The following is a 19017-nucleotide window of genomic DNA, read 5'->3' on the forward strand; positions in this document are numbered from 1 at the left end:
TAATGACATATCCTGGTCAAAAATGACTCCAAGGTTCTTAGAGAAGTGCTTGAGGCCAAGATATCCAGAGTAGAGCTGCCATCCAGAGTATATCTGCAGTGAAGCATAGAGGCAGTGGCAGTCTGATGCTGGGGGAGTGATTGTCGCTTCAGGGTCAGGGTGACTTGCCAACTTTAGGGGAAACAACTCTGTGTCCTGACTGAGCAGCTTGAAGGAGACTGTTAGATCATTACTAAGTTCCTCTGAACGGTTCAAAAGGAGAGAAATGACATTCTGCCACAGCGACGTCAGACCGATTTCCACGTGGAAGAGTTTGGTTTAAGTTACTGCCGATAAAAGTGGCACAGGTAACTTTAAACTTCAGTTAAGTTCATGTCGTTGCATGGAATAATAACCTTTGTGCTTCGCTAAATACAATCAGGCACTATTCTGTTATTTTATATTAAAAGTATTTTTAAAATCTGACCCAGTTTAGTGTGAAATGCAAACAAAAATAGCAGAACTCGTGAGGGGCACAGTACTTGTAGACTATTATGCATCCTGTCAGTCACATATTAGGTTTAAAGAATATGTCTGCATCTGTGAGAAGCTTTTAAGCTTCTCTTTAGTCTTTGTCGAATGAAACAGCCTTACGGCTGCTATAAACAACAACTTTTGTCTTTTTTTTTTGGTCTTTGAAGGATCAGATATGGGATTACGCCAGCCCCTTTTCCTCTTGATATGTTGACATAATAATAGCCCCCACAGGACTCCTCAGTCACAAAAGTACTTCTGTGAGTCCATCAAGCCCAAACTGTCCTTTTTATTGAATTCAATCTGATGCCTTTAGTTTTGATGGACATAAAACAGTTTGATAGATTTTTTACTGCAGAAAACTGCAGAGTCACAAAGTTTTAAAAGATGTTTTCATGCATAATGCGTTAAAACAACCCCACTGAGGCCTGCGTGCGGTGAAGAGCTCAACCAGAAAATCATTTTGCTTTTTTTTTTTTCCAGCTTGTTTGATTCGACTCAGTGTCACAGACAGCGTTGTGTTCTGGAGGCTGAGAAGACTTTAATATTTCTCAGGAACATACTGTGCAGTTAAAACGCTGACAGAAGCCTCGTACGTGGTCTCACTGAGGTTTCAGAGGAGACTGTGCTTATTTCACTTTTCTGCCATCTCAGTTCTTGTGTTGTTGATAGTTTTAGGTTTAATTTTAAGATGACTATATAAACTTGGCTTTGTATTATAGCCCAAACTGTAGCATAAAGTTAGTGTTGGATCAGAACAGTTAGGCTGCTAAAGACTCAGGCTGCTGGGGGGGGGGGGGGGACTTCCCATGATGCACTGAGAGCTGCTGCCTGTTCTGCCAGTAGTGATGGAAGTGCTGTTAATGGTTCATAGAAACAAGTGCTCACAAGTTCTGTTAATAAGTTGTAAATAAATGCATATATTTAAAAAAGTACAAACCAAAGTTTGTCACAGTTGGGGCTGTGTGGTGGGAGGAGTGGACCTAAACGCAGGACGCGGGAGACAGAATTAAACTAAAAACTGCTTTATTCGCAGGTGACCTACAGTAGATAATAAAAAAAAAACCTCAAAATACCAAACCCGAAATCTCAACCAAAGCAGGATTAAACACAAAGCCTGGGAGAAATACCAAGAGGGACAAAACACTGGACAGGGAACACACAGTTAGGGGTAACACTGACGCTAACAATGACGCAACAAAGAACAGAGGAAAACTGAGGGCTTAAATACACACAAGGAAATCAGGGAGAGTGGAAACAACAGGGAACAACAGGTGAAACAAATGAACCTAATGACACAGGGGAAGCAGAACTAAACACAAAGCACAGGGAACACGAGACTGTCAAAATAAAACAGGAAGTGACTCAAACCAAACCCCAGAAAAAAAGAAAAACCCCAGAACAGACAAAATAAAGCCAAAACAGAAACACACAGGGTCACACGGACCCCGGACCATGACACAGTTATGTCCTGACAGGACTGCACATTAGCACACACACGCATTCACACACTCACAGTAGTGTCATTGCTGAACTCTGCTGAAGTTTGTGATCCTTTGACTTTTCCTTTAGGAAGTCTGTTTCCTCATCAGTCTCTGGAATATTCATGCATTTGCTCGGCAGAATCGAGGCCTCCAGTTTTCAGCCCCACAGAGCCACTAGTCTTATTTATAAGCAGTACACAGCATTGATGTTAGCCAGCTGCACTTCGAGCGGGCACTGATTGTCACTTGAACCTATGAGAGAGGAAATGAAATCAGTGGTCGATTATAGCTGGACAGTAAAAGCCATAACCTGCCTGTTGTCTGGGAAATTCGCTCTCTGCATCCTGGTGTCTGGTGTCTGTTAAGGAAACACTTTTGTATAAAAGTGTGTCAGACATCTTCTTGTATCTTCTTTGGCTCATTTCAGGTTGTAGCTTGTGAAATATGTGGGCTGCTAAATAAAACATGATCTTAGACGTGTAATAATTTAGAACTTTGGCTATTTTCAGATGTTTTTACCCTCAAAGACCAACACTGACATGATCAGTTCTGATAACCAATGCACTATTTAAATGATAATGCAAAAATAAAGTTCCACCTTATCAAATGTTTTTATTATAGTTTTTTTTGTTAATGTAATGAACTGTGGTTGTGGAAGAACAAACAATTTAAAGATGCCAGTTCAGGGAATGAACCTTTTTTTTTCATGACATTTGCAAAAGTGCGTAGATTACTTGATTCATTAGAAATATGTAACGCTGACTTACATGCCTAATTGAGGATAGACTGAAGATATCACAGCAAATGTCAACTTTGTTCTGGGTAAAGCAAACATCAAAACATTTCACATCAGCACATTTCTGTGGCAATATTTTCAAATTCCTTGTTTCCATTGCCATTTTTTTTGGTTTATTAGTGCTTGTCAGAAGCAGCATTTGGACAGAAACAAAGCTTTTACCCCCCCCTCCCCCAGCTGGGGTGGAAGAAGCTGTTCTGGATGCACTGACTTGTTGTTAATGTGCAAGCTGTGATGAGCTGACATTTGCCATTGACAGCTTTGTTCTGCATGAGTGTGCTGTGTCTGCTCAAATCACACTGTCAAAAAAGTTGCAGTGATTTCTGGCAAAATGCAGTCACAGCACTGCACACCTCCCCCAGACATCACAAAAGCCATTTCCTGTGCGAAGGTACACTGAAAAAAAATGGCGGAGAGCATTGCATGGTCCTCCTGCAGAAAACTGCTCCCGTCTCTGCTTTACTTCTGCAAATCCCGTCTTCAGCTTTGGGATTTACAGGCTGGATAAACTCTCTGGCCAGGTCCATCAGTCTTTCCTCAAATGCTCATCTAAATGCAACTCAGGCTTTACATGACTTCACTCTGTTACTTTTTCTTTCCCCTCTTAAATTCTCTCTTAAGCAGCTTTGAAGAAAAAAAAACGAATATGATTGGTTCTCACCGGGTTGTGGTTACCGTTCTCAGCTTTCCCAGCTTTCATCACTGGATGAGTGTTGAGTCTTTAATACTCGGGAAAATAACATAATTGGGATAAATCGTTTCCTTTTTGCATTAATTTGCACTATGAAGCGCTCCTTTTGTCTTGCATTATAGATCAAGCCTTTTCCTTCACGGCGTTGCACTCTGGCCCTTCCCTAAAAGCCTCAAGTCGAAGTTGAATTTAGTTTGAGCCAAGATGATGGAATGAGAGTCTTTGGTCAACGAGGTTTATCAGGAAGGAGCAAAAGTTTTAAAAGGTTTTGGAGACTGTGGATGGATCCCAAACAGCTGGGTAAAGCTGTTTTTTTCTGGTTGCTGGCCGCAACTCTCCATCACTCTCCCCATGGCCACCATGTAGGTCTTCAAAGGCGTGCTAGTCCAGTACTGCGTAAGCCTCTTGTTGCTCCTTTCTGCACCCACAGACATCTCAGGCTCAGAACCAGCAGGGCCTGGTCATCGCCCTTGCCAAACAGCTTTATGGTGAAGCTCCCCCAGCTAGTCTGGGCCTTCTTCTTACCCACAGATTGCAGTATTGACTAAAATAATGCTGGTTGCATGTTTTGCAATTGAGCAGCCCAAGTGTGTATGGGTGGCAGAATGCACTGTAAAAAAAAAAAAAAACATCATAGAGAAAAAGCAAAAAGGAAAATTGATTAATAAAATATCATCTGTTCCTTCCACACAGCATAGACAGCAGTTATTAACTAGCAATGTAAATTTTGACAGCCACCACAGCCCCTCACCAGATGACAAAAGTGTATCGCTGTGTCAGCAAATGAATGAGTTATTCATGCAGGGCTGCTATTAGTGTGAATACAGATAAAATCCAGTCACATCACAGAAGAATTCCTGAATTTCAGTGAAAACTAAAGAAACCTTTGGAGATAAAAAGGCAAAGCACAAAGTTTTACAACTGTTTTTGACTTCTAACTGTATCCTGACCGGCACGACCTCGTCATCAACAGTGCACAAAGTCAGCTGCATTTAAACAAATGTTTTTTTTGGCCTGCGCAGGTTTCTGATGTCAGTGTCTGTCTTCCTCTTTTCAACAGTGAGTTTCCGGGACTGCGGTGGGGGGAAGGTCTGGTTCCAGGTTGGAGATAAACATGATTTCAGTGTGAGTGACGAAGGTGTGGTCTATGCCCTGCGCCACCTGAACCTGGTGGGAAAAGAAAAGGCTGCGTTGGTGGTCTATGCTCGGGACATTCAGTCTAAACAGGTCTGGAAGGCCAGAGTGCATCTCCATGTTCATCCAGCCAGCAGCACCCAACTGGAGGTAAAACCATTCAAACATGTTTTCATCAATCTGTATTTACAATTATTATATTTTAAAAAGAGAGGTCGCTGTTTTATTAGCTCTTATTTTCAGCACCATCCACCAGATCACCAGCGACCCATCCAGGGTTAGGAATAGGGGAGTGGTTGGGGATGGGTTTTGTTTTAGCTACGAACTACTAAATAAGCAAATTTCACCAGATATTACCTTTCAAATGAATGAAATTCATTTGAGCATTGTGGGTTTTCTGTTAAAAAGGTTTTCATTTGCGTGTTCCAAATAACCAAAATTCTATAAATGGGGTGAACGTCATGAACCTGAACCCTACCTGCTGCATGGGTTGCCATTGACTTTGATGATGTTAAGAGGTTAAGTGTTGAGACTAATAAGGATAACTGTTAACCAACAAGCTGTAAACATGCTCCTTAATTATTTTAAGTTAGACCTTGTAACATAGGCGTCAGTGGAGATTGACTCACTTTTTGTTACAGCCTCAAGTGGCCACTAGAGGAACTGCAGTTTTCGGCATTTCCCGATGTTGCTTCACCCAAATGGAATAGATGGAATTAAAACATGCTAAAACAAATATTTAGGATACCAATAAAGAAGACAGTCTCGCTAAGCTGTGGCAGCAGAAGCTGTGTCCTCTCGCTGTGATCGTGATCGAGCCGAGGGTGATGCAGCATGAAGACGAATAGCGAAGGAATGATAGACGTTAATCTCGTCCCAGATTCGGTGGACATCGTCCTCATAGAGTCTGCAAGTTTAAAACTTGATGATAATAGATCTGCTGGAGTGTTTTTATTGGAACAGTTTGAGAACTTTCTGATCTCATCCGCTTATTTTTTTTTTTTTATCATTTTAATGAATAGTTTGAAAGCTGTTCATCCACCCTCAATGAGTCATCCATACAGGCGCTAGATTAATACCAGTGCTTTACCATTTGAATAATAATGACTTAATTAACACATTCAGAGCCTGACTGTGTTAACACATACCTGTATGTAAGTCTGGGAAAACGAGCATGTGAGAGAAACTGCTTCTCCCACCCCCCCACCCTGCTTCAGCATGAACAGGAATAAAATCACAGCTTTTCCAGCCCAGCAGGCGTCTGAGGTTGGCCAAGTGCTGATTGCAGAGACAAAGCAAGTCAAACAGCCATCTGTTAGTTTGTTTCATGTACAACAGTGATAATAAGGCCCTCTGCATGTATTTAGACAAGGCAGTGGCTTTGATTGGCTGTTCTTATAAACAGGGCCCAGAAATAGCCGGCTGCCATATGCTTTAGCTGCTATCAGCATCACTTGCTGCAGTCAGCGAGGAGGAGAATCACAGAGGGTGAAAGAAGCTGTCAACAATCCTTCGTAAGGAAGACTCACGAGGACGAGCCATCGCAGTTAACAGCCAGCCATTTGCCAGGGGAGCAGTGTCAGCATCAAGCCCTTCAGCTGAGAGGCAGGGCCGGGGCTGTTATCAAATGAAAGTGTGGAGTGAGACAAACAGGTGTCACAGTTACAGCCCACTAGGCTCCAAATGTCTGCAAATCCTCCTTGTTGATATGAAATATTGAGCCTTTGACCTCTGCTTGTTGTGGAAAAGTTAGACTAACACTTTTAAAGACATCACTGAGTTTTTCTAAGCCATCCAACATTAAAGTAGGTGTCAGATCATGCAGGTGTAATAATCAGAGGTGTAATAGGCCACAGTGCTACTTTAGCTGTCTGAGTGACAGCTATTGCACGTTATGGGCTAAGAACAGAAAATAAACAAGTGTATTTTTGTAAAGATGCAGCACATCTATTTGGAACAAGAATCGGTACATTTGGATCAACTAAAGGAGTTGAAGAAAGTTTCATCTATGCTTTGATTGAGCAAACAGGGGACGTCTTTAATTATCATTTCTAGTTTAATCTGGTATAAAATGTGTCTTTCTCATCAGCAGCCATTTTTCTTCTGCTTCACCCAGAAACCTGCTGAATTATTGTAAAAAAAAAAAAAAAAACCCTCCCACATAAAATCTCACAGTGGTGAAAATGTTGAATTATAAAGTTAAGTATTACATAGATCTACCCAGACAGTGGCAGACTTACATGAAGCCCCAAAAAAACAGCAGCTACATAATTATCATATAAATATGCTGAATCGCACGAGTGTAATTACAGTGTGGACTGTGGAGCTGGCTGCACAGTGCACACTGGTTCAGTGACCAGGCTGCTGCAGTGTGCGTAACAACCCGCCACCACCCACTTCTCAGCCCAGCCACTGTCCTGCTACAGTGCACTACTCTGCCAACAGTGTTACGATACGATGCGATACAAATTCTGAAGTCACAACGCAACACAGAGGCGTTGTCTTCCCATGGCAAGTGGCTGATGAGGTTTTCGGGGTCTGATGCTGAAGAAGAGTGAGCAGGGAACCTGAACAACAAAGACAGGCAGAACGTGCGGTCGGCTGAAAATATCGAGAGCAAAAAAAAAATAATGAAGTCAGAACATCGGAGATTAAAACCAAGAACCTGAAAACTGGAGAAGCTTGAACATGTTGACCGCTAAAGTTGGTAAAGCTGATGAATGACCTGCCTGAGAAGAACCAGGCTCCATAATGTCGCACATATCCATCGCATGAGTCACACTTCCTCTCTGCTGCTCTGGTTCATTTGTCATCATTTCAGTCAGACAATTGCAGCTCTTCTCCTTTCATTTTTTTTTTTTTTTATCATTGCTAAGACATGGCCTTTGTAACTCCATGCACATACCACACAGTTGTAAATTACATGTTTCTCTCCTCAGCCTAGTAAGTTTTAATAGGAAGAGAAATAAGAAGAAAAATAGAAGAAAGCATCAATTCAAAAAGCCCGGAAGTCTCTAACAATAACAGGACACTGTCATTAACTTTCTCCACTCTTTTAGGCAGTTTTTTTTTGGGGGGGGTCTAACATTTTTCAGTAATGTTAAATAAAATAAAATATTGGAAACAAAAAGCAATAAATTGTATCTTTAAAATCTTGTTACTCTTGGATCTCTGATGATCTCTTTGCTCTGCTGATTGGAAATGATGCTTCCTTTGATTCAGTTTGTGCTGCTAGTGATACATTAACTTAATTTATTGTGCAGTGTATCATATATAATCTTTGTACTGCATGTCAGAGTTTCTGGCATAAAATTTAATTGAAACTAGTCCTGCAGAGAGGAGCCCTCACTATCTCCAAGGTCAGGGGCTGCATGGCTCTTGTGCAGCAGGTGAATTGTGGGAGAGTAAATGAGAGGCTCCTTCCTCTTTTCTTATCATCCTCTGCGAGCCCTGCAGTGTCACTGCTCACTGCCCAGTCATGCAGATCTATGGCTGCAGAGGACACACGCACACACTCACAAACACACACGCCCACACATGGTGACAGGTGGTGGTCATTTATCAGGCAGACTATAATGAGAGCATTAATCCAAGCCACTGGAATGAGGTCAGAAATACCCTGAGTCACCAAGCCTTCCCTGCACTCAGCTCTGTGTCTGTGTGTTTGCATGTGTAACCCTGAGCCGAATATACACAATGCTTGTTTACTGTCTCTGCAGGTAAAGCCCAGTGATGCAACACTGACTCAGCAGGTACCAGAGATCTTGTTTCCATGGCGCAGCGTGGTTGTCAGAGGCGATGGTACTCTGAGGCGGGTGAAGAGGGACTGGGTCATTCCGCCTATCAACGTCCCCGAGAACTCGCGAGGACAGTTCCCTGAGGACCTAGTCAGAGTAAGACACACACGCACACATATACACACACACACACAGATACCCAAAAGAAGACCTGTCTTACTGTTGCTGTGAGGACTTTTTACTGAAGGAGGGAAAAACAGGGGAAACAAAACAGGAAAATAAAGCAAAGAACATGTCACATAGCCTAAATAAGATAATCAAATGTGACTTAAATGAACAGCAAAAACAAAATAAAGCTCATCACATGCACACGAAACAAGAGGATCCTTGTTAGCCTTGTTAGCCTGAACTAATGCAGTCTGACAGAGTCCTGTAAAAGCAGCTGCACCAACCTTGCAACCACATACTGTTTCTAAGAGATGGATGTGGTGATGTAGTTTGTGATGTCCATAATTGATGATGATGACCATAATTTAGGATTATGGTTGTCATCATCATCTTTCTTTGTGAAGCCAGAAGACATCAGCCAACCTTAGCTGGCTTGGTTAAGAAGGTGCATCCATAAACTGCATGGGTGCATCTCAAAGCAGTGTTTATATTAGTACGAAAGAGAGGAGGGATACAGGCAGGCACATGTCTGTATGCATTGAGTTTATATGTTTATCCTCTTTAAATATTTTATTTTCCAAACATTTTGTGACACATAGCTGAACAACAAATCAGCCGCCCCTCCAGTAAGTCTCATATTCTGCGGTTGAACTTCAGTTCAACTCTCATGGGCTGCAGCAGCTCAGTGCAGTTCTTGTTTTGCTCTGCTTCCTTGGCAAGCTTGGCATAGGTGACCATGAACCAGCTCTCCACCTGCTGCAGGTTTTGACTGCAGGATCTTACAATACAAGGATAACCATCAGTAACTGCAGGCCAAAATGGTTTAGTTATACTATGTTCAGCCACAAGATGGAATCCTGTCCGACAGGCGGCTGATGGAGCGTCACCAGAGCAGCAATCAGACCAGTTAGTCGGACACGTGAGACAGGAAGCACTGCAGCTGGCTGCTTATCAGCGACTCAGCTTTCAGAATAAGAGCAATGGTTTGTTTATTATTGAATCCTAGTAAACTGTCTACGAGTCAATTGATCACACACTTCCTGTTAATGTACCTGGGTGGCTCGCCTGACTGCAGTCTTTTTGGGTGAAACAAAGCACACAGATACCTCCTAATTATAGATACACAAAATGAGTGAGTTCAGACAAAAGGTGCTGTGTATGAGATCCAGATGTAAATGCCTGGAAATAAAAGCTGATCTTTTGTCTCATATTGAATTTTTGATGTCAGACCCAAATGTTTTCAGTCGACAGCAAAAAAAAAAGGATTTGGCCTCACTGTTGCAGTACTCCATACTGGAGGGGACTCTAAGTGGGTTTATCTGTGTTCTAACACTGAGTGTTTTAGCATGGGAGTCTATGGGGAATGACTTCTGTTTGAGCCGGCCTCAAGTGGCCCAGAGCCAAGAAACAGGTTTCATTTGTCAGCCCTGAAGGTTGGAGCTTGATTAGAAACTTGAAACACTTAAAAGGGCCGTAGCCAGTGACCTTAGAGGTTTGACAAGCCAATCAGAAATGTACAGCGGAGCAAGACGATGCAGTACCTTTTAGAACAGAATAAGAGCAGTCCAAAAATTACTATAAAATAGTACCCTAATCCCGAGTTAGATAAGCAGTTAAGAAAGTAGATGGAAGTGTGGAGTTAAATGCAAACTGCGTATTATCTGTCCTATAAAAAGCACAAAATTAAGCTGTAAACCTGCCCCACTAAAATAGAAATGTAGTCTTTGTTGTTGGAAGCTAAGCAAAGCCTTTTTTAAAGTCTCTTCTTCAGAATTGGTTTCTGATCTTGATTAACAGAGACGGTTTTTTAGGGGAACTTGAAGACAAGACTGTGGCTCCTACTGCAGAAATTCAGCTAAACTCTTCATGAATCACCGTTTTATCAAAAATAATAACTCCCAAAGCTGAGTAATATAAACAGTATCCATCATCATACAGTCTTACACCAGTGGGTTTCTGTGGGCTGCGTGCTCTCTGCCATGAATCAGATGTAGAACTACTTCCTGTAACTTGATGACCTTTGAAAACCTTTTGCAGCTTCTCTTTTCTTGCAGTGTACATATAACAAAAATACCATCAGAAAACCAGTGCGAAGTCTGAAATGCGAATTAGTGTGTATATGTGTATATGCAGAGCACACGGCCTGCACACGTCATAGACTCTGATATTTCTGATTTTTATTATGAAACCAGCTATGCAGCTGTGATTGCTGTAATAGAGATGGAATAACTATCTGAAAAACAACAAACAGAACTTCACTCTTGGCCTTGGTAAGAACTTCATCCAACAATGTAATCCAACTAAAAGTTTCACCAGCAATGACGCGATGAGATGCTGCACAAATTTATTGTGTTGAGGGATTTTAAACCCTTCATTGCACAGAGCGGGGGGGGTCTCAAACTCATATCGGTTCATGGGCCTCATGCAGCCCAGTTTGATCTGGAGTGAGCCACACCTATAGATTTATAATTTAAAAAAAGACAAAACACCCATTTTTAAATGGTCACTATGAAAGGATTAGATGTATTTTATGTAATTAATGAGTCGCTGCAAATCTTTGGGCCAAAGTGGAACATTCAGCACACTGACTGTTTGACACCCCCCCGGGCCACAGAGAGTGATGACTGTATATAAAAGATGGACGTGGCCAATATTTTATTATGTTATTGTTCTGGAGCCACAATGACCGTAGTTGGACTACTCAGTCATCAGCTAATGCAAACAAGCTCGCTTAGAAGTTGAATCCGTTCATTTTGGGGGAGGGGGGGGGGGGGGGGGGGGGGGGGGGGGGTGCATAATTAGCGCTAGAATTTCACTTACCTAAATTGAAACTGATTCTTTTTTGGACAGGAAGTTTCTCACAGCATGCCGTATTATTTGTCAGGTAATTTCATTAAAAATGCTCCATCAGTTCAGTGGAGTTTTCCACTTAGCAGAGGTGAGACTTAACTGCCCGTTTCTGGATGAAGGTCTGTCAAAACTACAGCTGCTGATGGCTGTCTGTGTTCTGCTCTGGAAATCTCCTGCAAGTTTCAGGCTCTTCTAATCAGAACCTGCAGCAGGTCGAGAGCTGCTTCACGCTTCAACTATGCCGAGCTCTGCGGCATTTCATGCCAACAGTGCTGCAGCGGTTAGCACTGTGATCTCACAGCACAAAGGTTCTGGGTTCGAGTCCGTTTCCGTCAGCGCGGGGTTTCCTCTGGCTTCTTCAGCTTCCTCCCGCAGTTGATTCTAAATTGGCTGCGGATATAAGGGAGATGTTGTGCTGTGCAGTTATATGATACTAGAAAGTATTATATAAATGCCAGTCCATTTTTAAATTTAGCTTTAGGAAAAAATAATATTGGTTGTTTCAGTCATAAGGTGGCAGGGCTTTTAAAAATGAGAGCTAACAGTAGGTAGATATCTGTCCTCTTTACTACACGATGAGCCTCTTAAATGGAGGTAGAGGCAGCTTCCCTTTCAAACAGAATGTGATTTGTATGTGGATCATTTATCCTGTGCTTCTGTTTGAATGATTTCCATGAGTGCTTTCAAATGAATTTCTTGCCCACCGTCTCCACCCGAAATCTTAGCATTATGCTGTTTTCTCTTCAAAACATAATAATTCAGGTATATCTTCATCCTTTTCCTGAGTCTTGTAAACATGTCTGTGTGCACGAGGATCTTCGCAGCACGCCCTCGCTCTTTTACACCGTGATGATATGGACAATGTGCAGGATATTAAAAGTGCTCCAGACATCACAGTTTATTTTGACTTCAGCTCAAATCACATTTCCTTTACTCAGCTGCTTCAGGCTCCTGCTGTGAGTTGCCTGTGCAAGCCTAAAGTCATCCTGACACACAAGACACATCCAGGTCAAACTCGCAAAGTTTAGCTCCACTTTTGGTTTTATTATATTCTTACCTTTAAAAAAAAAAAAAAGATGGCAGTCACGCTCACCAAGAAGAAGTAACTCCTAGAATACTCTGACGGCAGCAGGTGCTTACGAAGAATGAAAAGCCTGCTTTTTTTTCTGGAGGCAGGGTGCAGATTATTATTATTTACCTCTCACCACATTAATTGTTTATCCATTGCAGTAAATACTTCCCTGCTGTGCATTCTCTTATTCCTCCCCTCTCTGTCGGTTCTGCAGATCCGCTCAGACCGGGATAAGAACCGGATGCTGCGCTACAGCGTGACGGGCCCCGGGGCCGACCAGCCTCCGACTGGAATCTTCATCATCAACCCGATCTCAGGCCAGCTGTCGGTCACCAAGCCTCTGGACAGAGAGCACATCTCCAATTTCCACGTAAGACTCTGGGCATGACAGCTAAGGTCAAAAGCACAAATAAACAGCACAGCTGATCAGAGTGCATGTTAAAGTCCAAACACTGTTACCAAGGTCTCTGTGTAGGGACCCCTTATTTTAGTAGAGGGTCCTTAATCAGAGGCTGAATATGCAATACAAACGTCTGTGTCGTGGTTCCTTCTCCCTTGTTGTTGCCTCTTTGAGCTTTTGTTACATTACTAATAGAGCTGGTGCATGGTTGTGTTAAAAATGCATAAAAAAAAAGTGTCTGGTGGTCCCTGTTTCCCTTTTGTAGGGAAGTACACAATTTGAGATTTATTTATTTTATTTATTCTGCTGACTATTGATATGGACATGGTCACTGGTGAGGTTTGTTCATCGAACTAATTTTACTTTGTTAAAGTGCTGAATGTTGAACTTTAAACTGGATTCAGCTCACATAAAATGCAGTTTAACTCTAACCCTAACACTTGAAGCACCTGCCTCTGGAGAGATGAGCCTGCTCCCAGTCGGCCTCAGCACACTGGTTTGTGTGTCATCGCCTGCGTTACATTATATCTTTGCTGTCACTCTCTCCTGGATTTATTCTCTCTCATGCAGAGAGATGAAGAAGAATTCCTTTAAAAAAAAGGCGCTGGTGTTTGCTTACTATATCTACTACAGTCACAAGCACATCACAGTCTAACCTTTTGATCTGTAGGAATGCACACACAACTCACACGGGGGAGTGGAAATCTGGAGTCGCAGCAGGTTGATTTGCATTTAAGCCGTCTGATGAATATTCATGTGATTGGATGTAGTTGTCAGAACTAGGAGCTGGGATTGGCCTGCATGTTTATTCATGAGGGAGGCTTTGGCTCTTTGAGAGCCTCATACAGATGCACTGTAAAGGAATGACTTATCAGGGCCAATCAATACCTATATTCAGCATCTTTGACCACATTAAATGAATGTTTTTTGAAAGTTTTGCACATTCTCAATAGCTTTCATGATTTTGATCCAGTCTTTGAGCTGATTATGCAAAATAATTGCAAAACACTATTGTGTATCTTTTATTCTCAAACCTATACAGATACACTTGACTACATGACAAAGACCAGGTAGTATGTGCTCTGTTTGCAGTGAATAGTCAACCCATTTTCATCCCAATTCATCTCAAAATTCGAATCTACCTTGGCTCGTGCCAAGTGTGGAGTGTGCATGTTCTCCCCGTGTCTGCATGGGTTTCCTCCCACAGTCCAAAGACATACTGGGGTTAGGTTAATTTGTCACTCTCTGTGAGTGTGAATGGTTGCCTGTCTCTTCTGTGTTAGCACTGCGACAGGCTAGTGACCTGTACAGGGCCGTACCCCCCCCCCCCTCTCGCCCTGTGACTGCTGGGATAGGCTCCAGTTAGGCGAACGTGCCCTGGCCCGTCTCTGGCCGGGGCACGTTTGCCTAACTGTGCCCTCAGACAGAAATGATTCATTAATTAATGAATCTCTAAAGCATTTAAGAGGACAGCGTACACTGTCAATGTTTCAAAGATTACCGTGATTAAGCATCAAAACGCAATAAAATTGAGAACCTCGTTGCGTAGGGAAGACAAACTCTTGAAGATGCATTTTGACTTCTTGTGCACGCTCTTATTCTCCTGACTTGTGCACAGACTGGGCTGAAGGCACAAGTGCATGTCAAGCCAAGTCAGAGGGTTGCTGGCCAGCACACCGTTGGGAATCTAATTTGGGATGTTTGTGTTTTAGTTTTCCCTTTTTACTTCCACTTTCATTTGCTGGTTACTTTGAAAGTCTAGGCTTCATGAACTCTGTTTAAAGGGCTGCTTGTTCAGGGTTCTTTTAGTGACCCTGAACACTAATATTCACTCTGTATTTTAGGACAAAATGTCATGGTAACAGAATTCAAACCAATTTTTTCTTAGCTTAAGAAGTCGAACGGAATCATAATAATTAATATTTTAGGTAAAATCTTTTGCTTGAAGTCTTGAAAAACAGACTCTCTGCATCTTTGTAGTGACACTCTCACAGACTCTTTGTGCGTTTGCTTTTTGTTGGATGTCTTTGCCTCAGTTTAATCTGCAGCAGGTGGACTGCAGTTTAATCAGACTGAAATCAGGTGACAGACTCGGCCAAGTTATTCCACCTCTTCACCTTAAAAGCTCTTTGGTTGATTTATCCATTTGTTTAGGATCATTGCCCAGCTGAACGATGAAATGTGGTCCAATAAGTTTTGATCCCTTTGGCTTAATGTGTGCAAACACAATGCTTCTGTATAATTCTGCATTCATTCTGCTGCCTGCTTTTGTCAACAGCGAAATCATCAATAAAGTGGGAGATTTCCACTGGCAGCCACACGTGCCCGAGCCAGAACACAGCGTTAGTCTCTCTGTTTTTTCGTTTTACCGTGGGGTTTGTATCGTGTGCTGCATCCTCAAAGGTTTTCGCCCTGAAGTCTCCTCTTGATCTTTAACAAAGAAACATGTCTGTGTAAATCCTGCACAGCAGTCCTGAATTACTGTGCAGCCATAAAAGGGTTTTTCTTCACCATGCAAAGGTTTTCTGCTCATCCATACACTTGTATGGATTGGTTTCAATCTTAGTGAACATTTTCTAGTTTAACAGTGATCACCTGTTTTGTTAGATTGTTGCCAAGTCACCTGCTTCTCACAATTCTGTGACATAGTTTTTCTTTTGACTCCTTTTTTAACTTCTGCAAGATAAAATTGATGAAAGAGTGCGTGGTCACCTCTTTGCTTGTTATATTGTAACAGCATTCGATCTATGTGTGAGCTCTTTGTTCATGAACTAAAGTGACACACAGGTGGCCAAGATGCATTTATTAGCCGAGTTACTTACATGCTAAATATGCACTTATGCTTCCTTTAACCTTGTAGGCCGTTTCATTTTTCTCCTGAGGTCTCTCAGAGCACTAAACTCTTGTAATTGGTCTCAGTGGAAGGAAGCAGTTTATTACTGTTTTACCTGCCTCTTCACCTAATAATAGTATGTGTGTGTGTGTTTTTGTGTGTCTGTGTACAGCTGCGAGCCCATGCAGTGGACCTGAATGGGAATCAGGTGGAGAACCCCATCGACATCGTCATTAATGTCATCGACCAGAATGACAACAGACCGGAGTTCACTCACAGCATCTTTAACGGCTCCGTCCCCGAGGGATCCAAGCCTGGTACCAAAACACGCACACACGCACAGTAACTTTTGGATTACATCATTCCTTCCCTGGCATATGTGTGTGCTGACTTGCTGTGTGCTTCCCTGCAGGATCTTTTGTGATGACGGTGACAGCAGTGGACAAGGATGATCCAAAAACTGCCAACGGGATGCTGAGATATAAAATCCTCTCCCAGAATCCCCAGAGCCCCTCCTCCAACATGTTTACCATTAACAACAAGACTGGTGACATCATCACTGTGGCAGCAGGCCTTGATCGGGAGGTGTGTGTTTGTATCTGTGTGTGTGTGTTTTAAGGTGGACATTTTGTAAGGCTCATATCTGAATCCCATATGGAGCAGCTGCTTCTCAGCCTGGACTTGTGTGTCCAGCCTGCAGGGTGTCCTGCAGCACAAAGACAGCTTTTTTAAAGTAATAGTCTTACGTCAGTAGATCCCACTGAATTCCATCTGTTCTGAGGCCATGCTATTTGCACGTTACCGCGAATAACATGGCCAGTAATGTGATTGATGATCTGAAGTCTCCCTTATTTTTATTTTTTCTATTATGCTTGTTTTTACTGAAGTAGCTTTGCGTGATTCACAGTTCAGATTAACCCCGTTTACCTTTTACAAACAGAACAGGTGAGTGGAGCCTGAGTGTGTTTGAGATGGTTATTTTTGGGATATCCACTCTTAGTGACATCAATGATTAAGGATCTTTAATGAAATTAATGTTATATTCTTGATACATGATTGGAAATAGAAAAAATTGTGTTTATGTTCATCAAACATGATAACAATTTCTGAAGAACAATTCCACAATTTAGGTCATTTCTGACTAAATATTTCTATCTTATCATCCACTCAGTAGCATTTTATCAAGCAGATGGCTATTATGTGTTTACATGTCATGAAGATGGATCATTTGTGACCCAAGCAGCAAAAAGGTGGTTCTGCTGTGTATGGGTTGAATGCTAATCAAGCCCCACCAATCCCCTCTTTAACAATTCAAGATGGCGGCAGAGCACTTTAACATTAGTAAAACGTTAAAACTTGTAGTCTGTGTTATCCCTGTTGTGTATTTGTGACCCATTAAATAAGCCAGCAGAGCACTGACGCGGCTCTGTCTGATACACGAATGGCTCCATGTCTAACCAGCAAAAAAAAAATCCTATTTGTGTCTTACCCAGTGCAGTAGATACTGTAGCAAATTGCAGTAACATAGTCTGGATGTGATGAAATCATGAATAACCCTCTCAGAGGCATTAAAAGGAAGAAATGATTTCATCTTAGCTAAAACATAATTAAAAAAAAATCTGTAGATCTAATTTTGAAAAAATAAGCCAGAATAATACAGATACTGACACAATAAGCACAATGTAGCTTGATGCAATTTTCATTGTCACAGTTTGGTAGCTAATTGACAATTTTCTACTTACAAAAGTGATCTCTGGAATCTGCCAACGTGGCAGCATAATTGGAGCAAATTACACTGCAACGAGAAACTTACGCGCCAGAAAACCAGACAGTTTAACTGGATGGCAAAGTGAGCCTCGGCACACTGTTTTCACCAGTCACCAGTAAAACTGCAGACTGCAGTGTTATTACGGTGTTAGAAATAAGAAATAATTAACAAAGTCATCTGCAGTACTTGTTTGTTCACAGTGAATCAAATTGTATTTGTATAGCACCTTTCATGCAGGTTATGTGCTTCATAGATGGCTGACAAGCCGATAATGAGATAACACGATGTCATATGATTTCAGCTGCTTCTCAAGTTCTGTTTTTGTCCAGCTTTGGATCCTAAGAGTCTCCATCAGTTACTGAGGTTTTCACACTTTCACGAAAGCTGAGAGTTCATTCTTTTTAAAACTACATTTTTTTTAAAAAATGACGCAAAAAGGACGAAGTCTTGAAGTCAAAAGTCTGAATATCGTCTCACTGTGAAGTCAAACTGCCTCGTAACTCATTTATAGTATTATTTATAGTGCGGCGGATTAGGTCTGAAATTTATTAGCAATCAGTTTTAGAAATGGATCAGCAGTGGAATTACCCTAAAAATGATATTATTGTGCTCTAGAAAGCCGAAACAGTCTTACGTTAGTGCAGGAAGAGAGTCTGAACCAATTTTGCTGTCATTATCTCGTCATTATTTTTAAGTAGCACTGACTGAATCATCAGCTGTAATGGTGATTAGACAGAACGACAGTCCCCTTGTCGTATGATGCACAGTGGGATGCTTCAGTCTGCAGAATAGGTGAGGCGAAGCAAAGATGGCTGATGCTTTCTATTCTCTGATTCCAGAAAGTCACTCAGTACACCCTGATCATCCAGGCTACAGATATGGAGGGGAATCCCACGTACGGCCTTTCCAACACCGCCACCACCATCATCAGGATCACCGATGTCAACGACAATCCTCCTGAATTCACCACAGAGACAGTAGGTCCACATGCACCCACACACACACACACACACATTCAGGGTACTGGCTCTGAATCAGCAAGCAGGGGCGAGGCACCGTTCTTCTAAACGACAGTAAAGCTCTCCGAGTTTTTATTGGCAGCAGGCAGATGGCGGAGGAGTGAAAAGCCAATGAAACATCCAATATGTTTATCCTCCTCAGTAAAGCTGAACAGGTTGGACAGGAAGGAGCAGTATTTGTGGGAGATGCGCTCTTTATTTTCAGAAACGCCAGCACTCGGCTCTCTGTGTGTGAGGCAGAATTGTTTGCACTGCTTTGCAAAGCACTGTTTGTTCACAGTGATGTTTACCCAAGTATTAACGTATTGCTGTGTTTGCAGCTGCAGAGTGTCATTGAGTGTCTGTTTTTTCAGTTCTTCGGGGAGGTTCACGAGAACAGGGTGAACGTGATTGTGGCTAACCTGACTGTGACAGACAAAGACCAGCCTCACACCCCGGCCTGGGGCACCGTGTACCGCATCATCGCCGGTGACCCCACAGGACGCTTCTCCATCCCAACTGACCCCACCACCAACGAGGGTCTGCTCACTGTGGTCAAGGTGCTGTTTTGGT

The 19017-nt window shown here is 42.2% G+C and overlaps 1 protein-coding gene across 1 annotated transcript in view; it reads left to right on the plus strand.

Annotated features, from left to right (window-relative positions):
- The window catches only part of LOC115778616 (cadherin-2-like), a 94051-nt gene that overhangs the window by 45656 nt on the left and 29378 nt on the right, over positions 1–19017 (plus strand). Inside the window, exons 3-9 of the mRNA XM_030726762.1 lie at positions 4545–4768; positions 8338–8511; positions 12660–12815; positions 15851–15995; positions 16091–16263; positions 18286–18423; positions 18819–19004. Of these exons, the coding sequence (XP_030582622.1) occupies positions 4545–4768; positions 8338–8511; positions 12660–12815; positions 15851–15995; positions 16091–16263; positions 18286–18423; positions 18819–19004 (1196 nt within the window). The remainder of the gene's footprint in view (positions 1–4544; positions 4769–8337; positions 8512–12659; positions 12816–15850; positions 15996–16090; positions 16264–18285; positions 18424–18818; positions 19005–19017) is intronic.

The sequence above is a fragment of the Archocentrus centrarchus genome, chromosome 4, assembly GCF_007364275.1.
Source record: "Archocentrus centrarchus isolate MPI-CPG fArcCen1 chromosome 4, fArcCen1, whole genome shotgun sequence".
Taxonomy (NCBI): domain Eukaryota; kingdom Metazoa; phylum Chordata; class Actinopteri; order Cichliformes; family Cichlidae; genus Archocentrus; species Archocentrus centrarchus.